The 27,275-nt window shown below is 45.4% G+C and overlaps 1 protein-coding gene across 1 annotated transcript; it reads left to right on the plus strand.

Moving 5' to 3' along the window:
* Positions 1-157: 157 nt before the first annotated feature.
* Positions 158-26,085, plus strand: LOC121329712 (tectonin beta-propeller repeat-containing protein 2-like). The gene is given in 22 exon segments (XM_041275408.1): positions 158-377; positions 941-1,035; positions 1,418-1,574; positions 1,576-1,651; positions 2,823-2,951; positions 3,279-3,410; positions 4,128-4,285; positions 7,310-7,365; positions 7,368-7,462; positions 7,853-7,985; positions 8,322-8,798; positions 9,040-9,974; positions 10,698-10,881; positions 11,128-11,301; positions 12,742-12,922; positions 13,966-14,107; positions 16,752-16,967; positions 17,949-18,288; positions 21,668-21,789; positions 23,812-23,953; positions 24,757-24,906; positions 25,403-26,085. Coding segments are annotated over 20 exon segments (4,128 nt in total). The 5' UTR covers positions 158-377; positions 941-1,035; positions 1,418-1,446; the 3' UTR covers positions 25,561-26,085.
* Positions 26,086-27,275: the final 1,190 nt, after the last annotated feature.

The following is a 27,275-nucleotide window of genomic DNA, read 5'->3' on the forward strand; positions in this document are numbered from 1 at the left end:
TGTGTGTGTGTGAGTGTGTGTGAGTGAGTGTGTGTGTGTGTGTGAGTGTGTGTGTGTGTGTGTGTGTGTGTGTGTGTGTGTGTGTGTGTGTGTGTGTGTGTGTGTGTGTGTGTGTGTGTGTGTGTGTGTGTGTGTGTGTGTGAGTGTGTGTGTGTGTGTGTGTGTGTGTGTGTGTGTGTGTGTGTGTGTGTGTGTGTGTGTGTGTGTGTGTGGAGAAAAGCAAAGCAGTTGTTTCCGATGAAAAAATAAATACATAAAACAGTTAGAAATGGGCAACGTAGACATATTTTGCTCAGATAAAGGGAACTGCTAGCCACAGACTCCACAGAGGAAAATAAAGGAGATTTTATAAAAATGTGTTCACGGCGCTTCTGAATGTAAGTACCACTGTTGCATGTTATTTCGTGTTGTTTGTGTTATTAATAATAATATACCGCTTCTGTAGAGTAAGTAATTTATCATCTTGAGGTACGTTTAAAATGTCACATCGATTATCGGTATGAATGTAATCCTGCACCAAAACAAGCAAGCAAGGCCTAGTTGTTGTTCTAGTCTTTGATGTGATCTCATACAGGTCACATTGGCTTGTGTGCTTTCTTTAATATCATCTGAGACTGAAATCAGATGAACATTAATAATAGGCACATCGCAAGAAGGTACGCAGGCAGGGAGCGGGGTTAGGGGTTTTATTATTAACGAATTGCTGTAGTCATGTCAATGTTTTATAAATCTGCTACAGAAAACTAAAAATATCCGTCCACAGTAAACACAAATCCACAACAGCAGCAGTGAATATTAAAAAAGCAATGAAAACGTTATTGCTGTTCGTTGTGAACCTTACCTAGAATCTAGGGAGAGCAGCGATGAGAAATGCGAAATTCCACACCCGAGCTAGTCTGTGTCATGCTGTTAAGTGTGGTGTTTTTGATGCATTCGGCAGATCTCATTTGGGGATGTGACCAGGCAGGTGTAAACAGGTCTCTTTGGATTGGGGATGTGACCAGGCAGGTGTAAACAGGTCTCTTTGGATACCAGGTACAGTACTGATGTGCACAGTGTAAGTATAATAATGTTGTCGGCTGCTGTTGAACCGTTGCAGACTTTCCCAGCTCTGCCGTGGCTGACAATAAGGACAGAAACACAAATGTGCTGAAACAGAATTGCCTGCAGGTTACCGCAGCAAGACTGTTCCTCTGTACCCCGGGGTCACTGTTACGGTAGAGAACAGCCAATGCAGTACTGTCTGTAGGAACATAGTCAACATGAAACTGGAACCGCGAGTGCCATTTAACGGAGCACTTTGCTGTGGTTTCTGGTTTCATGTCTCTAATAATAATAATATATTCATTTTATATAGCGCCTTTCTTTAAAATAAATCCCAAAGCGCTTTACATTTAATTTACTTCCACGGTTTCAGTATTTGTTGCAGTGCTGCCACATCCTGCAATGGCTGCAAACAGCCCCCCGGTGCCCCTGAAGAAGTTCTGCCCGCTGTACTACCTGCTGAATGCCATCCCAGCCAAGGTGCAGAAAGGGTTCCGCTCAGTGCTGGTGTACCTGACCGCTCTGGATGCCAGCAGTGGGCAGCAGTATTGGGATGCTCTATCTGTACTGCAGGAGGCTGAACCAGATGAAGAAATACAACCTGGAGGTAAGTCTGCTGCTCTTATTGTACCAACAGAGCCTCATGCTGCACACTGTGAAAACACTGGCAAGCAGTGGCAATAACAATAAAATACAAATTTTAAAAAGCGCAGTAATCTAGTTAATGCATTTTTTCCGTGGTCCTGTCAAAGCATAAACAATCCTTTGTGACTTTTTTTCTCCCCCTGGTTCGTTTCTCATTTCGTGTGTGATTTGGATCTCTGTTCTTTGCATTTTGTTTTAGGCTCGTTTCGTGTGTGATTTGGATCTCTGTTCTTTGCATTTTGTTTTAGGCTCGTTTCGTGTGTGATTTGGAGCTCTGTTCTTTGCATTTTGTTTTAGGCTCGTTTCGTGTGTGATTTGGAGCTCTGTTCTTTGCATTTTGTTTTAGGCTCGTTTCGTGTGTGATTTGGATCTCTGTTCTTTGCATTTTGTTTTAGGCTCGTTTCTTGTGTGATTTGGAGCTCTGTTCTTTGCATTTTGTTTTAGGCTCGTTTCGTGTGTGATTTGGAGCTCTGTTCTTTGCATTTTGTTTTAGGCTCGTTTCGTGTGTGATTTGGAGCTCTGTTCTTTGCATTTTGTTTTAGGCTCGTTTCTTGTGTGATTTGGATCTCTGTTCTTTGCATTTTGTTTTAGGCTCGTTTCGTGTGTGATTTGGAGCTCTGTTCTTTGCATTTTGTTTTAGGCTCGTTTCGTGTGTGATTTGGAGCTCTGTTCTTTGCATTTTGTTTTAGGCTCGTTTCTTGTGTGATTTGGAGCTCTGTTCTTTGCATTTTGTTTTAGGCTCGTTTCTTGTGTGATTTGGATCTCTGTTCTTTGCATTTTGTTTTAGGCTCGTTTCGTGTGTGATTTGGAGCTCTGTTCTTTGCATTTTGTTTTAGGCTCGTTTCGTGTGTGATTTGGAGCTCTGTTCTTTGCATTTTGTTTTAGGCTCGTTTCTTGTGTGATTTGGATCTCTGTTCTTTGCATTTTGTTTTAGGCTCGTTTCGTGTGTGATTTGGAGCTCTGTTCTTTGCATTTTGTTTTAGGCTCGTTTCGTGTGTGATTTGGAGCTCTGTTCTTTGCATTTTGTTTTAGGCTCGTTTCTTGTGTGATTTGGATCTCTGTTCTTTGCATTTTGTTTTAGGCTCGTTTCGTGTGTGATTTGGAGCTCTGTTCTTTGCATTTTGTTTTGTTAGGGGAAGTCGGAATCCATTACCACGGTGAAACTGTTGAGCTGCTTCGATGATCTAGTGGCTGTTGGCACAGCTTCGGGCAGAGTGGTGCTCTTCCAGCTGGTCTGCCCTTTGCCTGGGAGAAACAAACAGGTGAATACTGCTTCACATTCTTGTTATTGTAAAACAGCTGCACATGTCAAAACGTGTGTTGATCCCCCATTATTAAAAAGGTGCTTTGTATCTTTTCCATTGTGATACAAGCCAACCTTAAACATTACCTTTAGAAGCAGTGGTAGCAGTTTGTTAGTTTTTTTTTTTTTTATGATATACTGTGTTAGCTGAAGCCGTTTCATTGACAAGCTTTGGTATATGCAGGATAAGACTGTGAGCTTTCATCACAAAGAAGGCGTTTCTCCACAGTAATGCAGCTGTGTGTTCCCCTTCTGCGTGGGTCCTTGTTTAATTTCTTACCCACAGCTGCGGCGCTTTGATGTGGTCGGCCTTCACAAAAGCACCGTGACTGCTCTAGCTTGGAGTGCTAATGGAATGAAATTATTCTCTGGGGATGACAAAGGCAAAATTGTCTATTCTTCTCTGGATCTGGACCAGGTACAGTCATTGATCAATAAGTATGACTGCTTTCTCCCCATGTTGATGGCTTGCATTACTGTGCTGTGCTTCATGCTGTGAGTAGCACTGATCTCGGACTCCTTACCTGAGATATCATTAGGATGCCCAGGATTAGTGCTAATCATGGTTGGAGTGTTTGTGTTTTAAATGTATTGTTAGTATGTTTCAAATTTTGCCTAAAAGATTAACCGTTGTCAGAAATATTCAGGCAGATCTAGGTGTTTCCCAGCCATGGTAAAGGTGCTGTGTAGACCTATTTATTTCATATTCATCATTTCTTCCCATTCACTTGCATGTACAGTTACATGCTGCGCACAGACAGTCTTTTGCACAAATACATGCTGAAGTCATTTATATAAAGTGATGGGGGGCTTCTAATAATGTTCGCTTACCCAGTGTGTTAGAGTTTAATCCTGAAGATTAAACTTCCACAACATTTACTGGAAGCTAACATCACTGCTTTTTAACTCCTGTTAGAGTTTTACTTCATACCTCAACCTGCACCTCTGCCTTTAACCATAATCTAGCAATGGCACATCTCATCACATTTTTAATACAAGTAGTCATACCCCTCACTCCCATCGCAGAAAACAAAGTTTTGATCATCATGAGGGGTCTGCAGCCTCATTGAACAGGTGTATTGCAATGCAGCAGTCTGAAAGGCTGCTGGGAATCCTCTCCTGTGTTTCTCTCAAGGGTGTTTGTAACCCCAGTGTGCTGCTGGAGGAGCAGTCTGCTGTAGTGCAGCTGGACTACAGTCAGAAAGTGCTGCTGGTGTCGACCTGCCAGCGCTGTCTGCTTTTCTACACAGAACACAACGCAGTCCAGCAGATCGGAACCAAGCCCAGGAAAAGGTAACTGGGATCAATGGCAATGCAGGTTTTACTCAGGCTTGTGTAAAATCCGACAGGTGTGAGGGCGATTGTAGTGTGATTGGGTTCGGTACAGGTGTGAGGGCGATTGTAGTGTGATTGGGTTCGGTACAGGTGTGAGGGCGATTGTAGTGTGATTGGGTTCGGTACAGGTGTGAGGGCGATTGTAGTGTGATTGGTACAGGTGTGAGGGCGATTGTAGTGTGATTGGGTTTGGTAGAGGTGCGAGGGCGATTGTAGTGTGATTGGGTTCGGTACAGGTGTGAGGGCGATTGTAGTGTGATTGGGTTTGGTACAGGTGTGAGGGCGATTGTAGTGTGATTGGATTTGGTACAGGTGTGAGGGTGATTGTAGTGTGATTGGGTTTGGTACAGGTGTGAGGGTGATTGTAGTGTGATTGGGTTTGGTACAGGTGTGAGGGCGATTGTAGTGTGATTGGATTTGGTACAGGTGTGAGGGCGATTGTAGTGCGATTGGATTTGGTACAGGTGTGAGGGCGATTGTAGTGCGATTGGAGGTGTTTGGTATTGTAGGTGTGAGGTACGATTGTAGTGCGATTGGTGTTTGGTACAGGTGTGAGGGCGATTGTAGTGTGATTGGTACAGGTGTGAGGGCGATTGTAGTGTGATTGGTACAGGTGTGAGGGCGATTGTAGTGTGATTGGATTTGGTACAGGTGTGAGGGTGATTGTAGTGTGATTGGGTTTGGTACAGGTGTGAGGGTGATTGTAGTGTGATTGGTACAGGTGTGAGGGTGATTGTAGTGTGATTGGGTTTGGTACAGGTGTGAGGGTGATTGTAGTGTGATTGGGTTTGGTACAGGTGTGAGGGTGATTGTAGTGTGATTGGTACAGGTGTGAGGGTGATTGTAGTGTGATTGGGTTCGGTACAGGTGTGAGGGTGATTGTAGTGTGATTGGTACAGGTGTGAGGGTGATTGTAGTGTGATTGGGTTTGGTACAGGTGTGAGGGTGATTGTAGTGTGATTGGGTTCGGTACAGGTGTGAGGGTGATTGTAGTGTGATTGGGTTTGGTACAGGTGTGAGGGTGATTGTAGTGTGATTGGGTTCGGTACAGGTGTGAGGGTGATTGTAGTGTGATTGGTACAGGTGTGAGGGCGATTGTAGTGTGATTGGGTTTGGTACAGGTGTGAGGGCGATTGTAGTGTGATTGGGTTCGGTACAGGTGTGAGGGCGATTGTAGTGTGATTGGGTTCGGTACAGGTGTGAGGGCGATTGTAGTGTGATTGGTACAGGTGTGAGGGTGATTGTAGTGTGATTGGTACAGGTGTGAGGGCGATTGTAGTGTGATTGGTACAGGTGTGAGGGCGATTGTAGTGTGATTGGTACAGGTGTGAGGGCGATTGTAGTGTGATTGGATTTGGTACAGGTGTGAGGGTGATTGTAGTGTGATTGGGTTTGGTACAGGTGTGAGGGTGATTGTAGTGTGATTGGATTTGGTACAGGTGTGAGGGCGATTGTAGTGTGATTGGATTTGGTACAGGTGTGAGGGTGATTGTAGTGTGATTGGGTTTGGTACAGGTGTGAGGGTGATTGTAGTGTGATTGGTACAGGTGTGAGGGCGATTGTAGTGTGATTGGGTTCGGTACAGGTGTGAGGGTGATTGTAGTGTGATTGGGTTCGGTACAGGTGTGAGGGTGATTGTAGTGTGATTGGTACAGGTGTGAGGGTGATTGTAGTGTGATTGGGTTCGGTACAGGTGTGAGGGTGATTGTAGTGTGATTGGTACAGGTGTGAGGGCGATTGTAGTGTGATTGGTACAGGTGTGAGGGCGATTGTAGTGTGATTGGTACAGGTGTGAGGGCGATTGTAGTGTGATTGGTACAGGTGTGAGGGTGATTGTAGTGTGATTGGGTTTGGTACAGGTGTGAGGGTGATTGTAGTGTGATTGGTACAGGTGTGAGGGCGATTGTAGTGTGATTGGATTTGGTACAGGTGTGAGGGTGATTGTAGTGTGATTGGGTTTGGTACAGGTGTGAGGGCGATTGTAGTGCGATTGGATTTGGTACAGGTGTGAGGGCGATTGTAGTGTGATTGGGTTCGGTACAGGTGTGAGGGTGATTGTAGTGTGATTGGGTTCGGTACAGGTGTGAGGGTGATTGTAGTGTGATTGGTACAGGTGTGAGGGTGATTGTAGTGTGATTGGGTTCGGTACAGGTGTGAAGGTGATTGTAGTGTGATTGGTACAGGTGTGAGGGTGATTGTAGTGTGATTGGGTTCGGTACAGGTGTGAGGGCGATTGTAGTGTGATTGGGTTTGGTACAGGTGTGAGGGTGATTGTAGTGTGATTGGTACAGGTGTGAGGGCGATTGTAGTGTGATTGGGTTTGGTACAGGTGTGAGGGCGATTGTAGTGTGATTGGGTTCGGTACAGGTGTGAGGGCGATTGTAGTGTGATTGGGTTCGGTACAGGTGTGAGGGCGATTGTAGTGTGATTGGGTTCGGTACAGGTGTGAGGGCGATTGTAGTGCGATTGGATTTGGTACAGGTGTGAGGGCGATTGTAGTGTGATTGGGTTCGGTACAGGTGTGAGGGCGATTGTAGTGTGATTGGGTTCGGTACAGGTGTGAGGGCGATTGTAGTGCGATTGGGTTTGGTACAGGTGTGAGGGCGATTGTAGTGCGATTGGGTTTGGTACAGGTGTGAGGGCGATTGTAGTGCGATTGGGTTTGGTACAGCAGGCAGACCGAGCATTAAAGAGAGAGAAACGTGTTTTTAATGTTATTTAATAAAGGTTTGACAATACAAAAACAAAACATGTAAAATCATTAGCAATAGCCTTGACACAGCGGGTAAGACATGAGCTGTGACACACTGAAAGGGTGAATGAGTAATATAAGAGACTGTGTGTGTATTTGTGATATGAGCTGTGACACACTGAAAGGGTGAATCAGTAGTTTAAGAGACTGTGTGTGTATTTGTGAGATATTTAACCCCTGTGTTTACATGGGTGTGCTTGGGCATGCTCACTGCTTCTTTGTATTTACAGCAGTGGCAGATTCGGGGCCTGTTTCCACCCCTGCCTGTGCAAGCAGAGTGAGAGCCAGAGAGGCAGCTGGGGCAGGTGTTCTGCTTCCTCAGGGAGGGCTGGCTGCTCAGCTGGAATGAGTACAGTGTGTACCTGGTGGATTCAGGGAGCCAGGTATGGAGCGTAACCCTTTGGAAAAGTACCCCTCGGACACAGAGAGAGCAGCGTAGCGTTCATATCATATTGTCACAAAGCTTGGTTAGTCCAGGACTGACGAAACGGTTAGTTGTTGCTGGAATTGCATGGCATGGCTTTTCAAAAACAGTATTCATTAAACATTATTGCTGCAAATCCAAAACATCAGTCCACATGCCTCTGTTAGAGGCCGACTCTGCAAAGGGTGAAAGCAGACTCTGATATTGTTTATATATTGTTTATACTGTATTATATATGTGTAAACTGTATACTATAAATAACTGTAAAGCCAACTGTAAAAGTATAGGAGCAAGCATTGACTGTTATTAGTTCAAATACATTTCTAAAATTGGTCTATTGCATTGACAGACTGTTATTGGGGGTTTGGAAGGATCTGGCGACATTGTGTCTGTCTCGTGCACAGAGCATGAGATCTTTCTGTTGAAGGGAGACCGCGATATCATAAGGATTTCAAACCGTCCGGAAGGACTGCCATCAACAGGTACATTTTTAAAAAGGCAAATTTTTTTTTTTTTTTTTTAGTGTATTGTTATAATATGGGAGAGTTTGATCCAGCCAGTATAGTGGTTATTCACTAGTTTTTTTTTTTATTATGGAGTGCTGCATGCAGGGTCTTAACACAAGCGTTTCAGCCCTGATATCTATTTGGATGAGCTCACAGTAGTCGTGTGTTCTGTAAAGATGGAAAGATGCAAGGCAGTGCAGCCTGTTTTGGTTCAATGCAAGCAGGGCATGAATGTGCATGTTACATTTTATTCTTAGTGGTTAGCAATTTACCCCCAAGATTCATGTTTTAAACGTGTTTTTTTTCTCCCAGATTCAGCTTCGAGACTAAACAGTCCTCTCGCTACAATCCCGTCCATACTGACACCAACAGGGCCCGTGGAGACCGCCCAGCAGATCAGAACAATGTCAATCATTTCAGAATTTGGGGACAAAAGGACAGACGTGCTGCTGCTGGCACGGGACGACCAGGAGCCTGCAGTGCTGTGGCACAGGCCGCCGGAGTCCCAGGCCGGCGATCCGATAGGAATTGTGACGGAGCCGAGTACCGAACTGGGGCAGAAAGGGAGCCCGGTCACCAGCGAGACCAGGAGCCGCAGCAGCTCTGTCAACTCCTGGGACAGTGCGGTGGGGCTGGGGGCCACTGTGGACCACACAGCCTCCGAAGTGTCTGCGGACAGTCCCCACTCCTCTGCACGGTTCAGCGCCATCAGCGTGGAGGAATTCGCCCAGGAGCTGGTGGTCAAGTCCATCAAAGTGAAGAAGAAGAACAAGAAGAAGAGGAGGCAAGGTGGGCACTTGTCACTTTTTCTTGTTATTGGATGTTGCCGGCATGTAGCAGAATATATGTAATATGTATAATTTACTGAGTGAAGGAGATGTGTGAGTAATTGAGTCTCGAATGCTGCATGCTGGTACAGTTGCGGATACCTTTCTGCATCGCACAATCCGTCTTCACGTTTGCTTCATTTTGTTTGCGAATATTGTCTGTCTTTCACTGGGCTCCTTTTTCTTCTCATTGTGTGAAACAGACAGTGGAAACCAGATGTCTGAAAACAGCTGGTCTGACGGGGTGTTCGTTCCAGAGAGCGACGGCCCCAGCACCCTGGCGTGTGACTTCCTGTCGGACAGGACCAGCCTCCTGGGCAGCAGCCTGGACCTGCAGAGCACGGACTCCCCGGACAGAGTGAGCCTGGTGCAGGAGGACAACTGCTCCGACGTGTTCAGCGTGCTTCAGTCTCCAGAGCTCGTCTCCATCGCCCCAAACAAAGAGCTCGACACAGACCTGCTCAGTGCTGCTGAACTTCAACATGCTGGACCGAGAGAGCGCTTCGTACCCGTTTCACCTCCTGCCTCGTTTACACCCCTGGAATCAAGGGATGCTCAGACCGAAACCCCCACATGTTTACAGTCAGAAGACCACAAGCTGCTTCAAAGTGGTCAAGAACGCCCTGCTGACAGCGCTGTTCCAGATCTTCAGAATCACATGCAAAATTGGGAAAGTGTTGCTCGTAACCAGACTGCCTCCGAATGTTACAGCTGGAGCTCACAGTCTGCTGAGGACAGCAAGCCCAGGGAGGTGGGTACTGCATCAGCAGAGCCTACAAACAGACAGTCATCCAGTTCAGAGGGGCCACTGTTTCCCTCAACGCACGCTCCCTTTGCAGGAGAGGAAGCTGAACCCCCGAACAGGTCCGACAGTCAGGAGATGTATCCAGAGGACTTGGTGAATCTGAGCGATGCAATGAATGATGCCACTGAATGTGAATCGGTCCGTTATGTGAGAACTGAGACGTGTAATCAGGAGCCAGTGTCGCTCTCAAGCGATGACGAAGATATCTACGGCCACGGAATGTCGCATTCTTGCTCGAAGACCAGTATGGCTGATGGCGTCTCTGGTACAAGTCATCCTGAAGACCAAATGAAATCCAGTCTAGATGATTCAAGCCTTTTCAGATCTGATCAGGTATCTACTGCAGCTACCTGTAGTAGGTAATAATGCTGCCATTGTGTATATCGGTGTGGTATGCTGTGTTAACCAAACACTGCTCAGCTCTAGTGCAGAGGGTAAGGTATTCTGTAAATAGTCATCTTTCAAATGCAAGTGCAGGGACTTGGCAAAATGTATTATAACTAGGGCTTCTAATTAACCAAGGAAACACCCCCCATACAAAAAACAATGAAATCGGAGTACTGCCAGTAAACACGGAAAAACACTGGATAGGATGACTCAATTCACAAAAAAACACCCGAGCATTTTGGAAAGTCACTGAAAACAACTATTTCATACAGTATATAAAAAGAGAAAGCCCGGAAAAAAACAGATTTACATAAAAGTTGAAAATAGCTCAAAGCAAGCACCAAAAATGAATAAAAACTGAAAACAAAGAAGCCCTAATCATAACATGATTTGGTGTTTTCCATTCTCAACAGAGGTTAAGAGTTTTAGCAGAGTTGTGTGCCCATGTTGGCCACAGGCATTTCTAAGTTATGTGCCGATGTTGTGTGTGTATAATAATCACTGTTTGCATTGTTCTCTCCTGCTTGCCTCTCTCCCCGATGTGTATAATAATCACTGTTTGCATTGTTCTCTCCTGCTTGCCTCTCTCCCCGAGGTGTATAATAATCACTGTTTGCATTGTTCTCTCCTGCTTGCCTCTCTCCCCAATGTGTATGCCTATTGTGCTAGTTTGCAGAGAGTTGGATGGGCTACTCTGGCCCTGGCTATGGAATCCTGAGCCTGGTGGTCTCGGAGAAGTATATCTGGTGTCTGGATTTCAAAGGGGGTCTCTACTGCAGCGCCTTGCCCAGTGCAGGACTGCGGTGGCAGAAATATGAGGACATTGTCCAGCAGGTGGCAGTATCTCCTTCAGGTAAGAAGCAGGGTTTTTCATGTTCATATTCTGCTGTTTTTAGTTCAAGTGAACTGCACGATACGGGGCGCAGAAAAGTGTCAGTCTGGTAGATTCAGTTTAAATGCTTTTTCACTTTTACAGTAAAATGCTAATGCTTTCATGAAGTAAATTCAATTGAAGTATTTATTGGTAAAGTTAGATTACAGAGATCCAGCAGCTATCGTGGATTGTGACGGAAGTGGCTGTATCTCCTGAATTGAACAGGTGCGCTGCTTTGGAAGATTGAGCTGAAAACCAACAAGGCGTTCGCTTGTGCAAAAGTAACAATAAAGGGAAAAAGACACTGGTACGAGGCCCTGCCTCAGGCAGCCTTCATAGCCTTGAGTGACGACACCGCCTGGATCATTCGGACCAATGGAGACCGGTACCTCCAGACAGGTAGGCGGGATCAGAACCTTGTCACTCACACAGTGGAGCTCACTAACGTAACAACACTCCCGCTGATCTAGAGCAGATCCTCGTGACACACACGGTGGAGCTCACTAACATAACAACACTCCCGCTGATCTAGAGCAGATCCTCGTCAATCACACAGTGGAGCTCACTAACATAACAACACTCCCGCTGATCTAGAGCAGACCCTCGTCAATCACACAGTGGAGCTCACTAACATAACAACACTCCCGCTGATCTAGAGCAGACCCTCGTCAATCACACAGTGGAGCTCACTAACATAACAACACTCCCGCTGATCTAGAGCAGACCCTCGTCAATCACACGCTCACTGATCAGCAGACCCTCGTCAAACACACAGTGGAGCTCACTAACATAACAACACTCCCGCTGATCTAGAGCAGACCCTCGTCGCACACACAGTGGAGCTCACTAACATAACAACACTCCCGCTGATCTAGAGCAGACCCTCGTCGCACACACAGTGGAGCTCACTAACATAACAACACTCCCGCTGATCTAGAGCAGACCCTCGTCGCACACACAGTGGAGCTCACTAACATAACAACACTCCCGCTGATCTAGAGCAGACCCTCGTCAATCACACGGTGGAGCTCACTAACATAACAACACTCCCGCTGATCTAGAGCAGACCCTCGTCACACACACAGTGGAGCTCACTAACATAACAACACTCCCGCTGATCTAGAGCAGACCCTCGTCAATCACACAGTGGAGCTCACTAACATAACAACACTCCCGCTGATCTAGAGCAGATCCTCGTCGCACACACGGTGGAGCTCACTAACATAACAACACTCCCGCTGATCTAGAGCAGACCCTCGTCAATCACACAGTGGAGCTCACTAACATAACAACACTCCCGCTGATCTAGAGCAGACCCTCGTCAATCACACAGTGGAGCTCACTAACATAACAACACTCCCGCTGATCTAGAGCAGACCCTCGTCGCACACACAGTGGAGCTCACTAACATAACAACACTCCCGCTGATCTAGAGCAGATCCTCGTCGCACACACGGTGGAGCTCACTAACATAACAACACTCCCGCTGATCTAGAGCAGATCCTCGTCAATCACACAGTGGAGCTCACTAACGTAACAACACTCCCGCTGATCTAGAGCAGACCCTCGTCGCACACACGGTGGAGCTCAGGGTTATCCATAGATTCCATTGTGTACGGGGAGGGGGGAGGGGGTGGGGGGTCTAAATCCTGTTGACATCATTAGTACAAGGATCTTTGCATGTAGCAGTGTGTGTGGTGTTTTCGTATTGTTTAAAATGTGTAGAACTCCAGGTAGGATTGGTCCTAGTTGAACGGTCTGATTTAAATGGTAGAGGTATTTGGCTCTGGGGCTGGTTAGCTCAGTTCCCTGGACCCCGTTGTTTGTGTTCGTTGTCAGGGCTGAGTATCGAGCGTCCGTGTGCCCGAACGGTGAAGGTGGACTGCCCCTGCCCTCTGTCCCAGATCGCCTCCAGAGACAATGTGGTGTGGGCCCTGACCGAGCAGAGAGCTGTGTTCTGTAGAGAAGGGCTCAGCAGCTTCTGCACGGAGGGGGAGCGGTGGAAGTACGACGCAGTCAGGTAAACCAGGGCAGCACGGCGGACCAAAGGCTTTAAATCTGTCAATGATTTCATCCAGAGATGGAAGACTCCCCTTGCATAGCAGTTTGATCTGTTCCTGGTTTACTAAGACACACCTGAGCTTGTTACCTATACACTGGGGCACATATTAAAACCTAGAATGGGTGAAACAGCGGTGCAATAGGAGTCTTATTCCCGTCCCTGTGTACAGAGTCCCTATGCCGGTTGTATCAAATGGATGAAATACATATTGAGACTGTATTGCATCGTCTGCTTTAAGCACTGTGGTTTTTTCCAAGCTATTTGTACTCCAGGTGCATGTGTTTGGTGACACGCACTGTACAGCTGGCAAAGACTCCTGTAGTTTTCAATACGTCCGAATGCAGGATAAGAATCTCATCATTAAAGAGGATTATCATTGGGATTAAAAGAGCAGAACAGTAGTGGAGTCGGGAGGAATCCTTCTTGTTGTTCAGGATAGATACAGACTCTCTTCTTATCTCTGTATAGCAGAGCTCATAGATTGTTGCATGTTATCTTCCAGCTCACTGTAAGTGTACATGCTGTAGTTTAGTGTGTTCCCAGAATGGGATATCACCGGGACGAGAACATGTTTTTTCTAATTGTTTGTTTTTTTTTAACTAATGATGCAGACATTATTAGGATGCAGTTGCATGTTTTCAGTGCATTTCCTCTGCTATGCCTCTGTAATCACTGCAGAACTACAGTGTAATCCATTGCAACTTTCAGCGTTTAAATCTAGTATTGGCTTGGACTTGGTACACAGTTTAGTGCATCGTTTCTGTATTTGTGGATTTATGAAAGAAGCAGACCATTCTATTTTAAAACTAGAAATCAATCACCCGTAATGTCAAATTTCTTGCCATTTTGGGAAAATGGTGTTACAGCGTAGTACATCTAGCCCTAGGTTTTACTAAGCCGAATCCCATGTAACCCTACCTTGAACAATATGTAGCCCTATAACCTTGAAATGGATTGTACTGAATGGGAGGCTGTGTAAATGTCATTTGTTTTGTGGTTAGTGAAAGACAGGGACTGGAACCTGTGTGCATTTCTCTGGGAGACCACCACACCGCCTGGGCTCTGGACACCAATGGGAATCTCTGGTTCAGGACCGGAGTCACTCCAAAGAAACCTCAAGGGGAGGACGATCACTGGTGGCAGGTGTGTGTGCTTCATACTGAAAAGCTGTCTGTCTCCTTTACCTTTACATGCGATGCCTGCTTCATATTGAAAAGCTCTCTGTCTCCTTTACCTTTACATGCGATACCTGCTTCATATTGAAAAGCTCTCTCTCCTTTACCTTTACATGCGATGCCTGCTTCATATTGAAAAGCTCTGTCTCCTTTACCTTTACATGCGATGCCTGCTTCATATTGAAAAGCTCTGTCTCCTTTACCTTTACATGCGATGCCTAGCTTCATATTGAAAAGCTCTCTCTCCTTTACCTTTACATGCGATACCTGCTTCATATTGAAAAGCTCTCTGTCTCCTTTACCTTTACATGCGATACCTGCTTCATATTGAAAAGCTCTCTGTCTCCTTTACCTTTACATGCGATGCCTGCTTCATATTGAAAAGCTCTCTCTCCTTTACCTTTACATGCGATGCCTGCTTCATATTGAAAAGCTCTCTGTCTCCTTTACCTTTACATGCGATACCTGCTTCATATTGAAAAGCTCTCTCTCCTTTACCTTTACATGCGATACCTGCTTCATATTGAAAAGCTCTCTCTCCTTTAACTTTACATGCGATACCTGCTTCATATTGAAAAGCTCTCTTTATCCTTTACCTTTACATGCGATACCTGCTTCATATTGAAAAGCTCTCTGTCTCCTTGTGGCAAAGTGGTTTGTAGTGCTCCGGTGTATAGGTGAGTTGAGGTGCACCAACAAAGGACAAACACAAAGTCTACCGGTCAGGTTTCTTTTAATGCCCTTTTTAAACCGGGTTTCAAATAATAAAGCTGGTTCTACCCAGCAATGGGTATTACCAGCTACAAAACAAAGGGGTTGCAGTCCCGAAATAATAAACACAAAAACACGTCTCCAAACTGGGTGCTCTGAGTGCTGGTGCTCGTGCGCCTTCAGGTCGGGCTTCTCGCTGCAGCTCCAGCTTCGTATCAGCCGTCTGGCAAAGCAAACACAACACTTCTCAATGAACCCACACTTCATTCAAGATTCCGCCCTTGTCTCCTCCCATTAACCACAACAAAGGAGACGATTACGGCGTCACGTCCCCCTAAAGTACCCTAAGCCCCGCCCCCTCCGATAGCTAGTTCAATCACGTCTCCTCCAATTCATGACTGAAACTTCGCTCACCGTACTAGGGCGATGACTCCAGGTACCGTAACGCCGCCCTCTTCCTGAATGGCCGGCTCCCGACTGTCCCCAGGATGAACTGCCCAATCATTCAGTAGGAAGCCCGCAGCTCCTGTTGTACAGTGCCCTCACCGGTCGAGAGGGAGATTGTTGATTCGGACTCATTCGCTCTCCGTCACACTCCTTTACCTTTACATGCGATGCCTGCTTCATATTGAAAAGCTCTGTCTCCTTTACCTTTACATGCGATACCTGCTTCATATTGAAAAGCTCTCTGTCTCCTTTACCTTTACATGCGATGCCTGCTTCATATTGAAAAGCTCTCTCTCCTTTACCTTTACATGCGATACCTGCTTCATATTGAAAAGCTCTCTCTCCTTTACCTTTACATGCGATACCTGCTTCATATTGAAAAGCTCTCTGTCTCCTTTACCTTTACATGCGATGCCTGCTTCATATTGAAAAGCTCTCTCTCCTTTACCTTTACATGCGATACCTGCTTCATATTGAAAAGCTCTCTCTCCTTTACCTTTACATGCGATGCCTGCTTCATATTGAAAAGCTCTCTCTCCTTTACCTTTACATGCGATGCCTGCTTCATATTGAAAAGCTCTGTCTCTGATCGCATGACAGGGTTTAGAGCTGTAGATAGTAAGTGTTTTCCACTGACACGGTCAGCCACAGTCCAGCTTGCATCTGTACAGAACTGTTTTAATAATTTGAGTGCAATCAGTCTCATTTCCTTTTATAAACATGATCCTGAAAAGGATCTACCATTCCTTATTTTGCACCCTCTCAGCGTCTCTGGGCACATTTCTGTCTTGGTTGTCATCTGAATCGGAGCCCGACCTTTCCTCACCAGATGTTTGGGAAGGCTCGAGTCTATAGGGCTGCAAAACAACTGCTTCAGATTCCTGGTTGTCAGATGCCGGTCAAATTCCGGGCTAGATTCTGAGAACGATAGTTAAAAGAAATTTCTCTATACAGTAAAATAGAGAAATACAGCCTACCTCTGCTGACTTCATTAAAAATCACCAGGGTTTTGAGTCAGACAAAGTGTTTACACTGTAATGCCTGAATTTCGACATGGATTATAAACATTTAAAACTTGTATTTCCATGTCTTTATGGGCCAGAACACACAGTAACACAAAGAGCACTTTTCATGAATAAAAAGTGGGGGACAAATTTGAAGATATTGGGTCTTTTAATGTCAAATATATAGCAAAGGTTTAATACTAATAAATCGTGTAAGAAACTCGGCAGGGACTCTTTCGAGTGAATTCATCAACCTTCCGAGTTGCTTATTTGTAACATTTAACAGTTCGATATACCTTCAGTGAGAACCAGTGAAAAATGCCCTTTGTAGTGAGCACCTGTCCCCACTGTGTCTGCTCATCGCAGCCCACACTGATTTAAGCACAGCGCTGCTGTGTGAAACTGTGAAAGCATGATAGAACTGTCATTTCTACCTGTCCCTTCTGTCAGGTGAGCATCACAGATTACGTGGTGTTCGATCAGAGCAGCCTCTTCCAGACGATAATCCACGCCTCGCACACCCTGGCAAGTGCCGCCCAGGCACCAGTGGAGAAGGTAGCTGATAAACTGCGAGTGGTGTTCTGGACACAGCAGCCTCAGTGCCAGCCCAGCCTCATCAGCGTCAACACTGGTGGGGTCTGGATCACCTCTGGGAAGAATGTCTCCTAAGCACTCCTGCCCACCTGCAATTTCAGCTGCTTATTCTTCTTCTTATTATTATTATTATTATTATTGTTGTTGTTGTTGTTGTTAATATTGCAAGCTCTGTAACTTGTCATGAATGTAGGTCGATTGCACATCAAGCAAATCCATCAGTTTGTAAGAAGAAAAGCAGTCTGCAGCTCTGCCGAGAAAGGTTTCGAATCGAGTGTGCAGCGACACAATCGCAGCCTTGCTGTTTGACCTCACAGAGGGTCCTTGTGAATGAAACAAGGCTCCTTTATTCATGATGGACAGGGATTTCATAGCATGTTAGGATCTGCTGGGTACTGCATGAAAGTCTCGGCTCCCCCTTTAATCTCAGTATCGAAGAGCTCTTCTGCCTGGACGCTAGTAACTTTTTGTGGGTTTTTTATTTTGTTTTTTTAACAGCCCTAGAAAAACAAGTGTGTGTAATACCCATTTCTTCCTAATTATACCCAAAGGGATATTCTCCCTCACAGCTTCCATTCTGAAAATAGAAGCAATAATTTAAAGAAGACTTTAATCCCATTTTGTCCCAATAAAAGACAACAAATTAATCTGTTTTCCTCCACAAAAAAATGAATTGGAAGGTGTACGTTGGTCAGGCAGGTGGTCTTCATGCTCCCATTCAGCTGTGTGAAAGTACCGGCCACCTTGAATTACAGGAACAAAGGAACCCGATCTGAAATCGATGGGCATGTCAGTGCCTCAGCCTGATTTAATACCACTGCCCTAATGTATGCAGGAGCCAGACCTTATGGGAAGACTGTGGTATTGCCTTTTCCATTCCAATCAGCATTACATGCAACATGCAGGCAGACACATGAATAGAGATGAGGGCTTTAAACGTGAGGCTGTGCACAGTGTGAGAGGTTTAAACATGAGGGCTGTGCGTAGCGTGAGAGGTTTAAACATGAGGGCTGTGCGCAGCGTGAGAGGTTTAAACGTGAGGGCTGTGCGTAGCGTGAGAGGTTTAAACGCGAGGGCTGTGCGCAGCGTGAGAGGTTTAAACGCGAGGGCTGTGCGCAGCGTGAGAGGTTTAAACGTGAGAGGTTTGAGGGCTGTGCGCAGCGTGAGAGGTTTAAACGCGAGGGCTGTGCGCAGCGTGAGAGGTTTAAACGCGAGGGCTGTGCGCAGCGTGAGAGGTTTAAACGCGAGGGCTGTGCGCAGCGTGAGAGGTTTAAACGCGAGGGCTGTGCGCAGCGTGAGAGGTTTAAACGCGAGGGCTGTGCGCAGCGTGAGAGGTTTAAACGCGAGGGCTGTGCGCAGCGTGAGAGGTTTAAACGCGAGGGCTGTGCGCAGCGTGAGACGGGTTTAAACGCGAGGGCTGTGCGCAGTGTGAGACGGGTTTAAACACGAGGGCTGTGGAGTGTGAGACTGTCCTGTGTATGCAATATAGCTGTAAGTAAGAGAAGAAGCAGAGTGTTCTGGGGTAGCGCTGGGTGAAGGTGTGAAATCATAGTATGCATCTCTGCTGTATATTTAGAAGCAAGCATTTTCTTGCCCTTTAGAAACTTCCAGAGTAAGACAATACCCTCTGGTTAAAATAGCAGTGGCTTCCATGTAAACAACTGCAAAGATCCATCTCTTCCATTCAGGATGTGTGGTAAAGCCCCTCTGGTCTGCATGGCCCCGGGCTTGATCACCTCTTTTGTGTGGGTGCGCCAAGAAACTCTGAGAGTCAGTGTTTATATTTTAGCGCGGTTTGGGCATTTTTATTATTTACACTGAATCAAAAACAACTGACAAAATCCTAACTCTCTTGGAGCGCTAACTAACGCAGTTTTCTTTCTTTTAAACAAACCTAACCAGGGAAGGCTCCTTTTACCCTGTAAAACCAAACTGTGACCATGTCCTACACTGTTCTAATGAGCTAATAAAGCAATTTCTTAATGAAACAGTTTAACATGTGCCTGTGAAAAAGCGGTCAGCTGGACCCCAGGCTGTTCCTCTACACCTGAGCCCAAGATGACCTCCAGCAACAAAGCATTTGACCTGTCACAGGTGTTAAATATTATACATGGCTTTGACCTGTCACAGGTGTTAAATATTATACAAACAAAACAAGGGACCCAATTCAAAAGGGATTTTAGGAAACTGGCTTTTATAAATTGCTTTACGTTTATCAATGTATTTCCCAAAGCGCAATTAAACTGACCCTTAAGTACTAAATACTTCTTTGACTGTACCTTAATCAAGTCCTTTTGAGTCTTGTACCCTGTGCTGTCACTAAAAAATAATCGCTTATCGTATGAACATTTTGCAGAAAAACCGCAATGCCAACAATTCTGTGAACGTTGTTTAGAGAGTTCTGTTTTCTTTTGTGTCAGGATTGAAACATGTGATCCGTTGAAAGACTCATTAAAGAGCACACAATCAGGCTGCTTATGTAACTGACATCTCGGAGTCGGGTCCAGTGTGAGCACAGCACTGTGCTGTGTGTTTGAGGCAGGCCTCTTAAATGTCAGCGAGTGTGTGTGCCTGAGAAGGAAATCCGCAGTGTGGGTGATATCCGACTCCGAGCTGCCGAGTGTCATGACGTAAATGGGGATCAAAACAATCCAGCAGCCAGGGACAGCATGTGACGGGAGCAGCAGGAACATCCTGATACTTTTGACTTGATGATTTGTCCTTTACATGATAAGTAGGCATCCCAGGGGCATTTTCCAGAAAGCAACTGGATTTTTTTAAGCCTGGTCTCCTGCCTCTCTTTTTTAAGCCCTCTTTCCTGTCTCTTTTTTAAGCCCTGTCTCCTGCCTCGCTTTTTTTAAAACACTGGCTCTCTCTAAGCACTATATGGTCCCCCCTCCCTCTCGGTTACATGCAGTAATTCCTTATGATGGGGTCTGATATGGTTATGCATTCCTGCTTGTGGCTCTGGAAGGAGTAAACTGAGTGGTGCCTTTTGGATACAACAAATCTAAACTAAAGATTTGCTTGGATGGGCTCTGTGGGTAGATTTGCTTGGATGGGTTCTGTGGGTAGATTTGCTTGGATGGGCTCTGTGGGTAGATTTGCTTGGATGGGCTCTGCGGGTAGATTTGCTTGGATGGGCTCTGCGTGTTCTGCTAACACAGAGTAAAGGAACATGCAGCCAGTGCTGTGGCTATCGGAATCACAAGAATTGCATGTCATCAGTGCTGACGCCCAACTGCAGCTGGAATGCTAACCTTGGAACTGCACTAGCTGCTTGGAACACTGTGTGTGTGTCTGTGTGTGTGTTTGTGTCTGTGTTTGTCTGTGTGTGTGTGCTTTCAGATGACCTCTTCCATAATGTGTCATTTTAGGACAGACTCCTGTTCACAGATCTGGCCGGACCGGGGGAGGGTGGGGAGGCTTTCAACACGACTGAAGTCCAGCCGTCCTATTTATTCTTTTAAGCTTCGGGCCATAAATGATTGACAGAGTGCTACACACAAGTGCACCCTACTGCAACTCAAGCAGTATTGTGGCTATATGCAGTTCAGTTGTGAACTTTGAGTGGCGCCTCTTACAGCGTGTTTCCAAAGAGCTGATGAAAGGGCATCCTGGGAGCATGGAGGTCCGCTGCAGCGAGATCACAAGACCAACATTAAAATGAAGCAGAACCTGGCTTGTGAATTATCGTACACTTGTTGTTGTTTTTGGTTGGTTGGTTGTTTGTTTGTTTGTTTTTTTATGTAACTGGGATTTTTCTATTTTAGTTAGGACAGTTGGTTCAAGTGTCAGTGATATTTAGACACGTCCAAAATAAAAACATGCGTGGGGCAAGTAGCGGCCAAGCGATCGGTGTGGGGTGTAAATCGATCTCCGCTCTCACATGAGAAGCCCGTCCTGGTTTCTCTCCAAAATAGCCTTTGGAATGCTGGCCTCCCAGCAGTGTAGTCATGTTTCAGCAGAGAAGCACAAACAGGCCTTACAGTAACCTGTGGTGAGGAGTTACAGTGCTGCTCTGCCGATGGGACTCCAGCACAACTACAGTAATTCAACTGGAATTCAAGCGTTTCTCGGTGCAAACCCCACTGTGCTTGTGGTGCTTGGGGCGGGCATTGTGTTGCCTGTCTCGGCCCAGGCACAAATCTATTCAGGGAGACCGCAGTATATAAAAAGCAGTGGTCTGAGTGAGTGTAAAGGGCAGGACATGTGATCAGAGTCCAGAGTCTGAAGGTGAAACTCACATTTTTACACAGAGTAGATACAGGTCATGGTGATCTACTTTATCTTCCTGACTGCTCTAGTTTTGAAGTTGCTGCCTTTGTGGGGGATCTGTCTCAATGACATGCGTGTTCAATTTATTATCAGTATATCAGACACAGTAAATCCATCTCAATGACATGCGTGTTCAATTCATTATCAGTATATCAGACACAGTAAATCCATTTCAATGACGTGTGTTCAATTCATTATCAATATATCAGACACAGTAAATCCATCTCAATGACATGCATGTTCAATTCATTATTAATATATCAGACACAGTAAATCCATCTCAATGACATGCGTGTTCAATTCATTATCAGTATATCAGACACAGTAAATCCATCTCAATGACATGCGTGTTCAATTCATTATCAATATATCAGACACAGTACAGTCAACAGGTGGCGATGTGGTACAGCAGCTAGAAGATATTTATTTACTAGAAGGAATTCTCTTTTTGAGAACAGGGCTGAAGCGGCCGTGTGAAACGCTTCACCAGTGAGCCATGCTTTTAGAAGAGGTGCATGAATTAGTCGTCTCTCAGCCTGCCTTCTCTGCCATTCTGTTATTGAGGTCTAATAGGACGGCTGACCTGAATGGAGAATATCAGGAGAGCCGTGAGCAGGTGTTTTGTAATAGAACATGCAGTATATGATAAGCACACACACTCTCTGTTAAACGTGCTGTATTCATTCCTCTGGGTTTCAGGAAGAATAAAGCTGGCCAGTTGTTCCTGTGGGAGTCAGAGCGTCTGGGCCTGTGATGTCAATGGTGTGGTGTATTTCAGAGTGGGGACCCAGCCTCTCAATCCAAGCTTGATGCTGCCTGCATGGATAAGCATTGAGCCGTGAGCAGGTGTTTTGTAATAGAACATGCAGTATATGATAAGCACACACACTCTCTGTTAAACGTGCTGTATTCATTCCTCTGGGTTTCAGGAAGAATAAAGCTGGCCAGTTGTTCCTGTGGGAGTCAGAGCGTCTGGGCCTGTGATGTCAATGGTGTGGTGTATTTCAGAGTGGGGACCCAGCCTCTCAATCCAAGCTTGATGCTGCCTGCATGGATAAGCATTGAGCCGTGAGCAGGTAAATCACTGTCTCCCATGTTTCTAATGTAAAGAGGATCTGAGTGTGAAAATCCAAACATTTCAAAATGGAACTGATAACAGTACAAGCTGCTATGAATGAGCATGTATGAGTGCTCCTTATCGCAGCACAAGGAGGCCAGAAAGATTGCTTGTTGCAAGCTGGTAGCAGTTCATTATAATATAAACTCAGCAAGTTCATACACTAGAGAGTTCTAGATTCATACAGCACAGGCATATCATTATAATATAAACTCAGCAAGTTCATCCACATTTGGTTTGGCAATACGTCTAGCTTTGCAAACAGCATAAACCAGTCTGCCTGTTAGCAGGAGTTTGAACCCCAGTCTGCTTGTCTTGTGCTTGGTAGCAGGAGTTTGAACCCCAGTTTTCCCTCCAGCCTCCTGGAGAGGTTGTGAATTGTAAAGGAGGAATCCAAGCAGCCTCTCTGCTCTTGCTAACACTGCTCTCTCTGTGCAGATCCACACTGTAGAAACGTATTGGCGTGTATTTCGCTGAAACAGTCCCCTATAGCCGCGGCTCTGGCATCTGTTCAGGTGATCTCAACAGCAGCTGATCCAGCTGCCTCCACCACTCAAATCATTGAAAACACAAACATAACACAGTGCTAACAAGCCTCTCTTTGTGTTTGTAATTAAAAATGTGAAAGGAAGGACCTTGTTTTCAGTATTTAAATGGACACAGTGTTTATCTCTGGTCCTATTTGGATCGTTTCAATAGATCACATTGTCTTTATCATCAGATGCCTGAATCTGGAGAGCTTGTTCATGTAGCTGGTTTGCTGAATCTTTGTTTTTATTGTGTCCGCTGCCCTGCCTCTGTGTTTGCTTTATTCCCAGTAAAGATAGCCGTCGCTGACTTTAAATTGTCAGTCAATGCATTAGAACTAAAGGGAAACGTGTTAATCACGGCTGTTTTTTTGTGGTTGTGTTTGTGGGCAAAGGAGTGCAGTAAGTTTGTTTTTTTTCAGCTGATACTTTTCCCAGACAAGCCGTTTCCAGCGTGCTGCCTGCAGCACAGTAATACAGCTGTGCACAGGCTTGTGAGTGAGTCGCCTCTCGGTGAGAATGCAGCACGTGGCTGCAGGCTGGTTTTGAGTAAATCATTTTTTTAATACTGCTGTCAATCTGATCAGATCAGAATAACCAGTCTGCTCAATCTGCACACTCCTTAATACTGGTTTGGCAATCAGTCTGATCAGAATAACCAGTCTGCTCAATCTGCACACTCCTTAATACTGGTTTGGCAATCAGTCTGATCAGAATAACCAGTCTGCTTAATCTGCACACTCCTTAATACTGGTTTGGCAATCAGTCTGATCAGAATAACCAGTCTGCTCAATCTGCACACTCCTTAATACTGGTTTGGCAATCAGTCTGATCAGAATAACCAGTCTGCTCAATCTGCACACTCCTTAATACTGGTTTGTTAATCAGTCTGATCAGAATAACCATTAAGTCATTAAAGTGAATCTCAAATGAACAGATCTTCAAATTTCCCTAAAACAAACTTTGTATTTAAGTATTTTTTTTCATTCCCTAGCCAGTTGGGATGCACCTGGTGAGTGTTCACACCAGTCCCAATGACAAAATGTTGTGGGCCGTTGACAGTAAAGGGAATGTCCACGTGCGGACTGGAATCACAGAGGACGTGCCTGTGGGGACTGACTGGGAGCACATACCAGGTACAGTGTTCAGTCACTGAGGTCTGAGTGGGAACACCAGGGTTTGGAATTGATAGGACGCAGAGATAGCCCTGCTTCGTATTTATTGCTTTTTTTTTTTTGCCTGGCTTTCTGTGTCTGTTTTTAAAGAAGGGATAAAAGAAAATCTTCAAATCTCCAAGTGCATTGTATTAATAGATTACAGTGCTGCATATTAGTTACTGTATATGTTCACATATTCACAGTATAACCTTGAGCATGCATGCATGTGGACAGGATTGCTTTCCTTGAATAGCTCCGCCTCCTCCACTGTGCTGCAGTCGGATGTAGCATCATGTCCAAAGGCTGCTATCGACTCGTGGATTTTGAGATGAAATGAGTTTAAGTAAACAAAATTCCAGAGCCTTTTCCTATCCAAGTGTGGAAACAAGGTCCGAGTAAGCCAGCAGCTTCGTCACGGTGCTGTACTGCTCTGTGTTAACGTTAGTGCTGTCCTAGCGCCGTGCCTTTCCTGTGTCTTCTGTGCTGTGTTCTTGTTGAAGCAATGCCACGGGTGTTATACTAATTGTTAAAAGGAACCAGCAGGCTTGTTTTGCATTGCATTAGCTCATTCTGATCCATGGCTGCCTCCTGAATTCTCTGTCCCACTACAGTAGACAACCAGTGATACATGTTCTGCTTAATATTTCCCCTTGAAGTTCAGGAACGTTTTTACAAGCTATAAACTGCTGCAGTTCTGTTGGGACGGGATTGTTTGTTGTCCGGCACAGAGCTTTTGCAAGTAAACCCAGCTTATGCTTTGTCACTTCTTCTGTAACCCTCAGGGCTGCAGGCAGGAGAGCTGACGGTGAGCAGTAGGACAGTTTGGGTGCGTTGTCCTAATGGCGATGTTGCTCGGCGATACGGCATTACCGATAAAAACCCAGCCGGAGATTACTGGAAGAAAGTCCCTGGATGTGTTGCTTGTTTGACAGGTATAGTAGGTGAAGGAGAAGAACTCTCTGAACCCTTTGCCCTTTGATCCCTGAGGCTGCATTGAAACGCCGTTGTCAGGAACTGCACTACACAAAAGGGTCCTTCGTTAGAAAGAGTTCCTTCCTTCGTCACTGTTGCTGCTGACGTTCACGTTGCATTCAGCTTCACGAGGTTGTCAAAGAAAGGGGCTGGAAGAAAAACACATACCAGTGTTCAGCCAGAGCTAATGGGTTTTTAAAAGCACTTGTGGGCAGTGTTTGATTTGTTTGCAGGTCTCATTCAGCTTTAACTGTATGAAAAAGAGAAAAGAAGCGTGATGCCCATAGGGTTAGGGATCCATGTCTTTTTGGATTGACCTGTGTTCTGTGTGGTGTTGGTTGGTATTGCACAGGTCAGTAGTTTACAGTTCAAAGTGTTCTCTAGCAGCGTCCCTGAGGTCTGCTTTGGGTGCCTCAGATCATATGATTTGGGGATCGTGCTTCTTGTCTTTTGCAGTGACTCCTCTGGATGAGCTGTGGGCCATCAGCCAGTCAGGGGGTCTGATTCAGCGCCTCACCAAGACCTTCCGGCATGACAGCACTTCAGCAAAGCCCAGCGGCAGTGCAGTGTCCGTTCAGTCCGAGGACTTGGAGGAGGAATGGGAAGTCATATAGAGATGACAGGAGAAGCACTCTCTGAGGAACTTTGAACAAACGTGTTTATACTGTATAGTTAACACATGACTTTGCCTATTACCTGTATTAATACATGTATAAATTATACTGACCTTTTTATAAATTCCGTTCTACCTTTTAATAGCCGTGTGTGCTGTTTCATGAGGGCAGTCTGTTGATGGTTCACAGTGCATTCATTGTATAGTAATCGCTATCCAGTTGAGTAATTGCACTAGTTATTTTATCGACTCACTAGACACTGTAAAGGTAACCCAGATGTTTCTCAGCGTTGCTCGCCTTTGCTGTGTATTTCCGTACTTTGGCACCGATCTGCTTCCATGTTCATTTTAGATTATTTTCTATTCAGGTCCTGGGAGCTTGCAGGGAATGTACAGAGTGCATCTTAAAAGCACTGTTTCGAAAGCCAGCCCTGTAATCAGTTGAAGGTAACTTGCGTCAGAACTGTATTAGGGTTTGTTTAATGATGGTTTTTGTTTTTCATTTTAATAAATAATGTGCAAACTTTGTGCTGGAATAGATGCTGTGTAAAAGTATTCAATTGAACTAACCGTGGATATAACTAAATAGTGATTCCATTGAGCTGGTTTAAATAGGGCCCTTGTGTACCAATCACATCTTTATTGAGGGCAGAACATGATTTGAATTATTTATTTTACTCAGCTGTATTTAGATCTTCTGTCTTAACTCAGTGAGATATACCCCTGGTCCTCTCTCCCTGTTTACACTGTAGACTACAGTGAACCATCCCCCTGGTCCTCTCTCCCTGTTTACACTGTAGACTTCAGTGAACCACCCTCCTGGTCCTCTCTCCCTATTTACACTGTAGTCTTCAGTGAACCACCTCCTGGTCCTCTCTCCCTGTTTACACTGTAGTCTTCAGTGAACCACCCTCCTGGTCCTCTCTCCCTGTTTACACTGTGGTCTTCAGTGAACCATCCCCCTGGTCCTCTCTGCCTGTTTACACTGTGGTCTTCAGTGAACCATCCCCCTGGTCCTCTCTGCCTGTTTACACTGTAGTCTTCAGTGAACCATCCCCCTGGTCCTCTCTCCCTGTTTACACTGTGGTCTTCAGTGAACCATCCTCCTGGTCCTCTCTGCCTGTTTACACTGTGGTCTTCAGTGAACCATCCCCCTGGTCCTCTCTCCCTGTTTACACTGTAGTCTTCAGTGAACCATCCCCCTGGTCCTCTCTCCCTGTTTACACTGTAGTCTTCAGTGAACCATCCCCCTGGTCCTCTCTCCCTGTTTACACTGTAGTCTTCAGTGAACCATCCCCCTGGTCCTCTCTCCCTGTTTACACTGTAGTCTTCAGTGAACCATCCCCCTGGTCCTCTCTGCCTGTTTACACTGTGGTCTTCCAGAGGTTCAGTATATTGGAGCAGTATATTTTGCACTATAGATACGGGGGTTCATCTTTAAACTACCAGGGTTTTATTATTTTTTTTACCACTTTTGAAGAATCGATCTTTGTAAAAGTTCCAACCTTTCACTGGAGCAAAGATTTCCAAAATCTGACTCTCTTCTGTCTATTTTAGAAAGAGTGAAGTAACAGTTTGCTTTATGTATTAAAAACATAAATAATAATAATAATCATATTCATCTTATAGTATCACCCAGACTTTGTAAAAATCTAATCTTAAAATAAACCAAACATGGTCACTACTGGAGTCAGTGTAACTTTGACTCCTCGGAAG

Source organism: Polyodon spathula, chromosome 17 (assembly GCF_017654505.1).
Source record: "Polyodon spathula isolate WHYD16114869_AA chromosome 17, ASM1765450v1, whole genome shotgun sequence".
NCBI lineage: Eukaryota > Metazoa > Chordata > Actinopteri > Acipenseriformes > Polyodontidae > Polyodon > Polyodon spathula.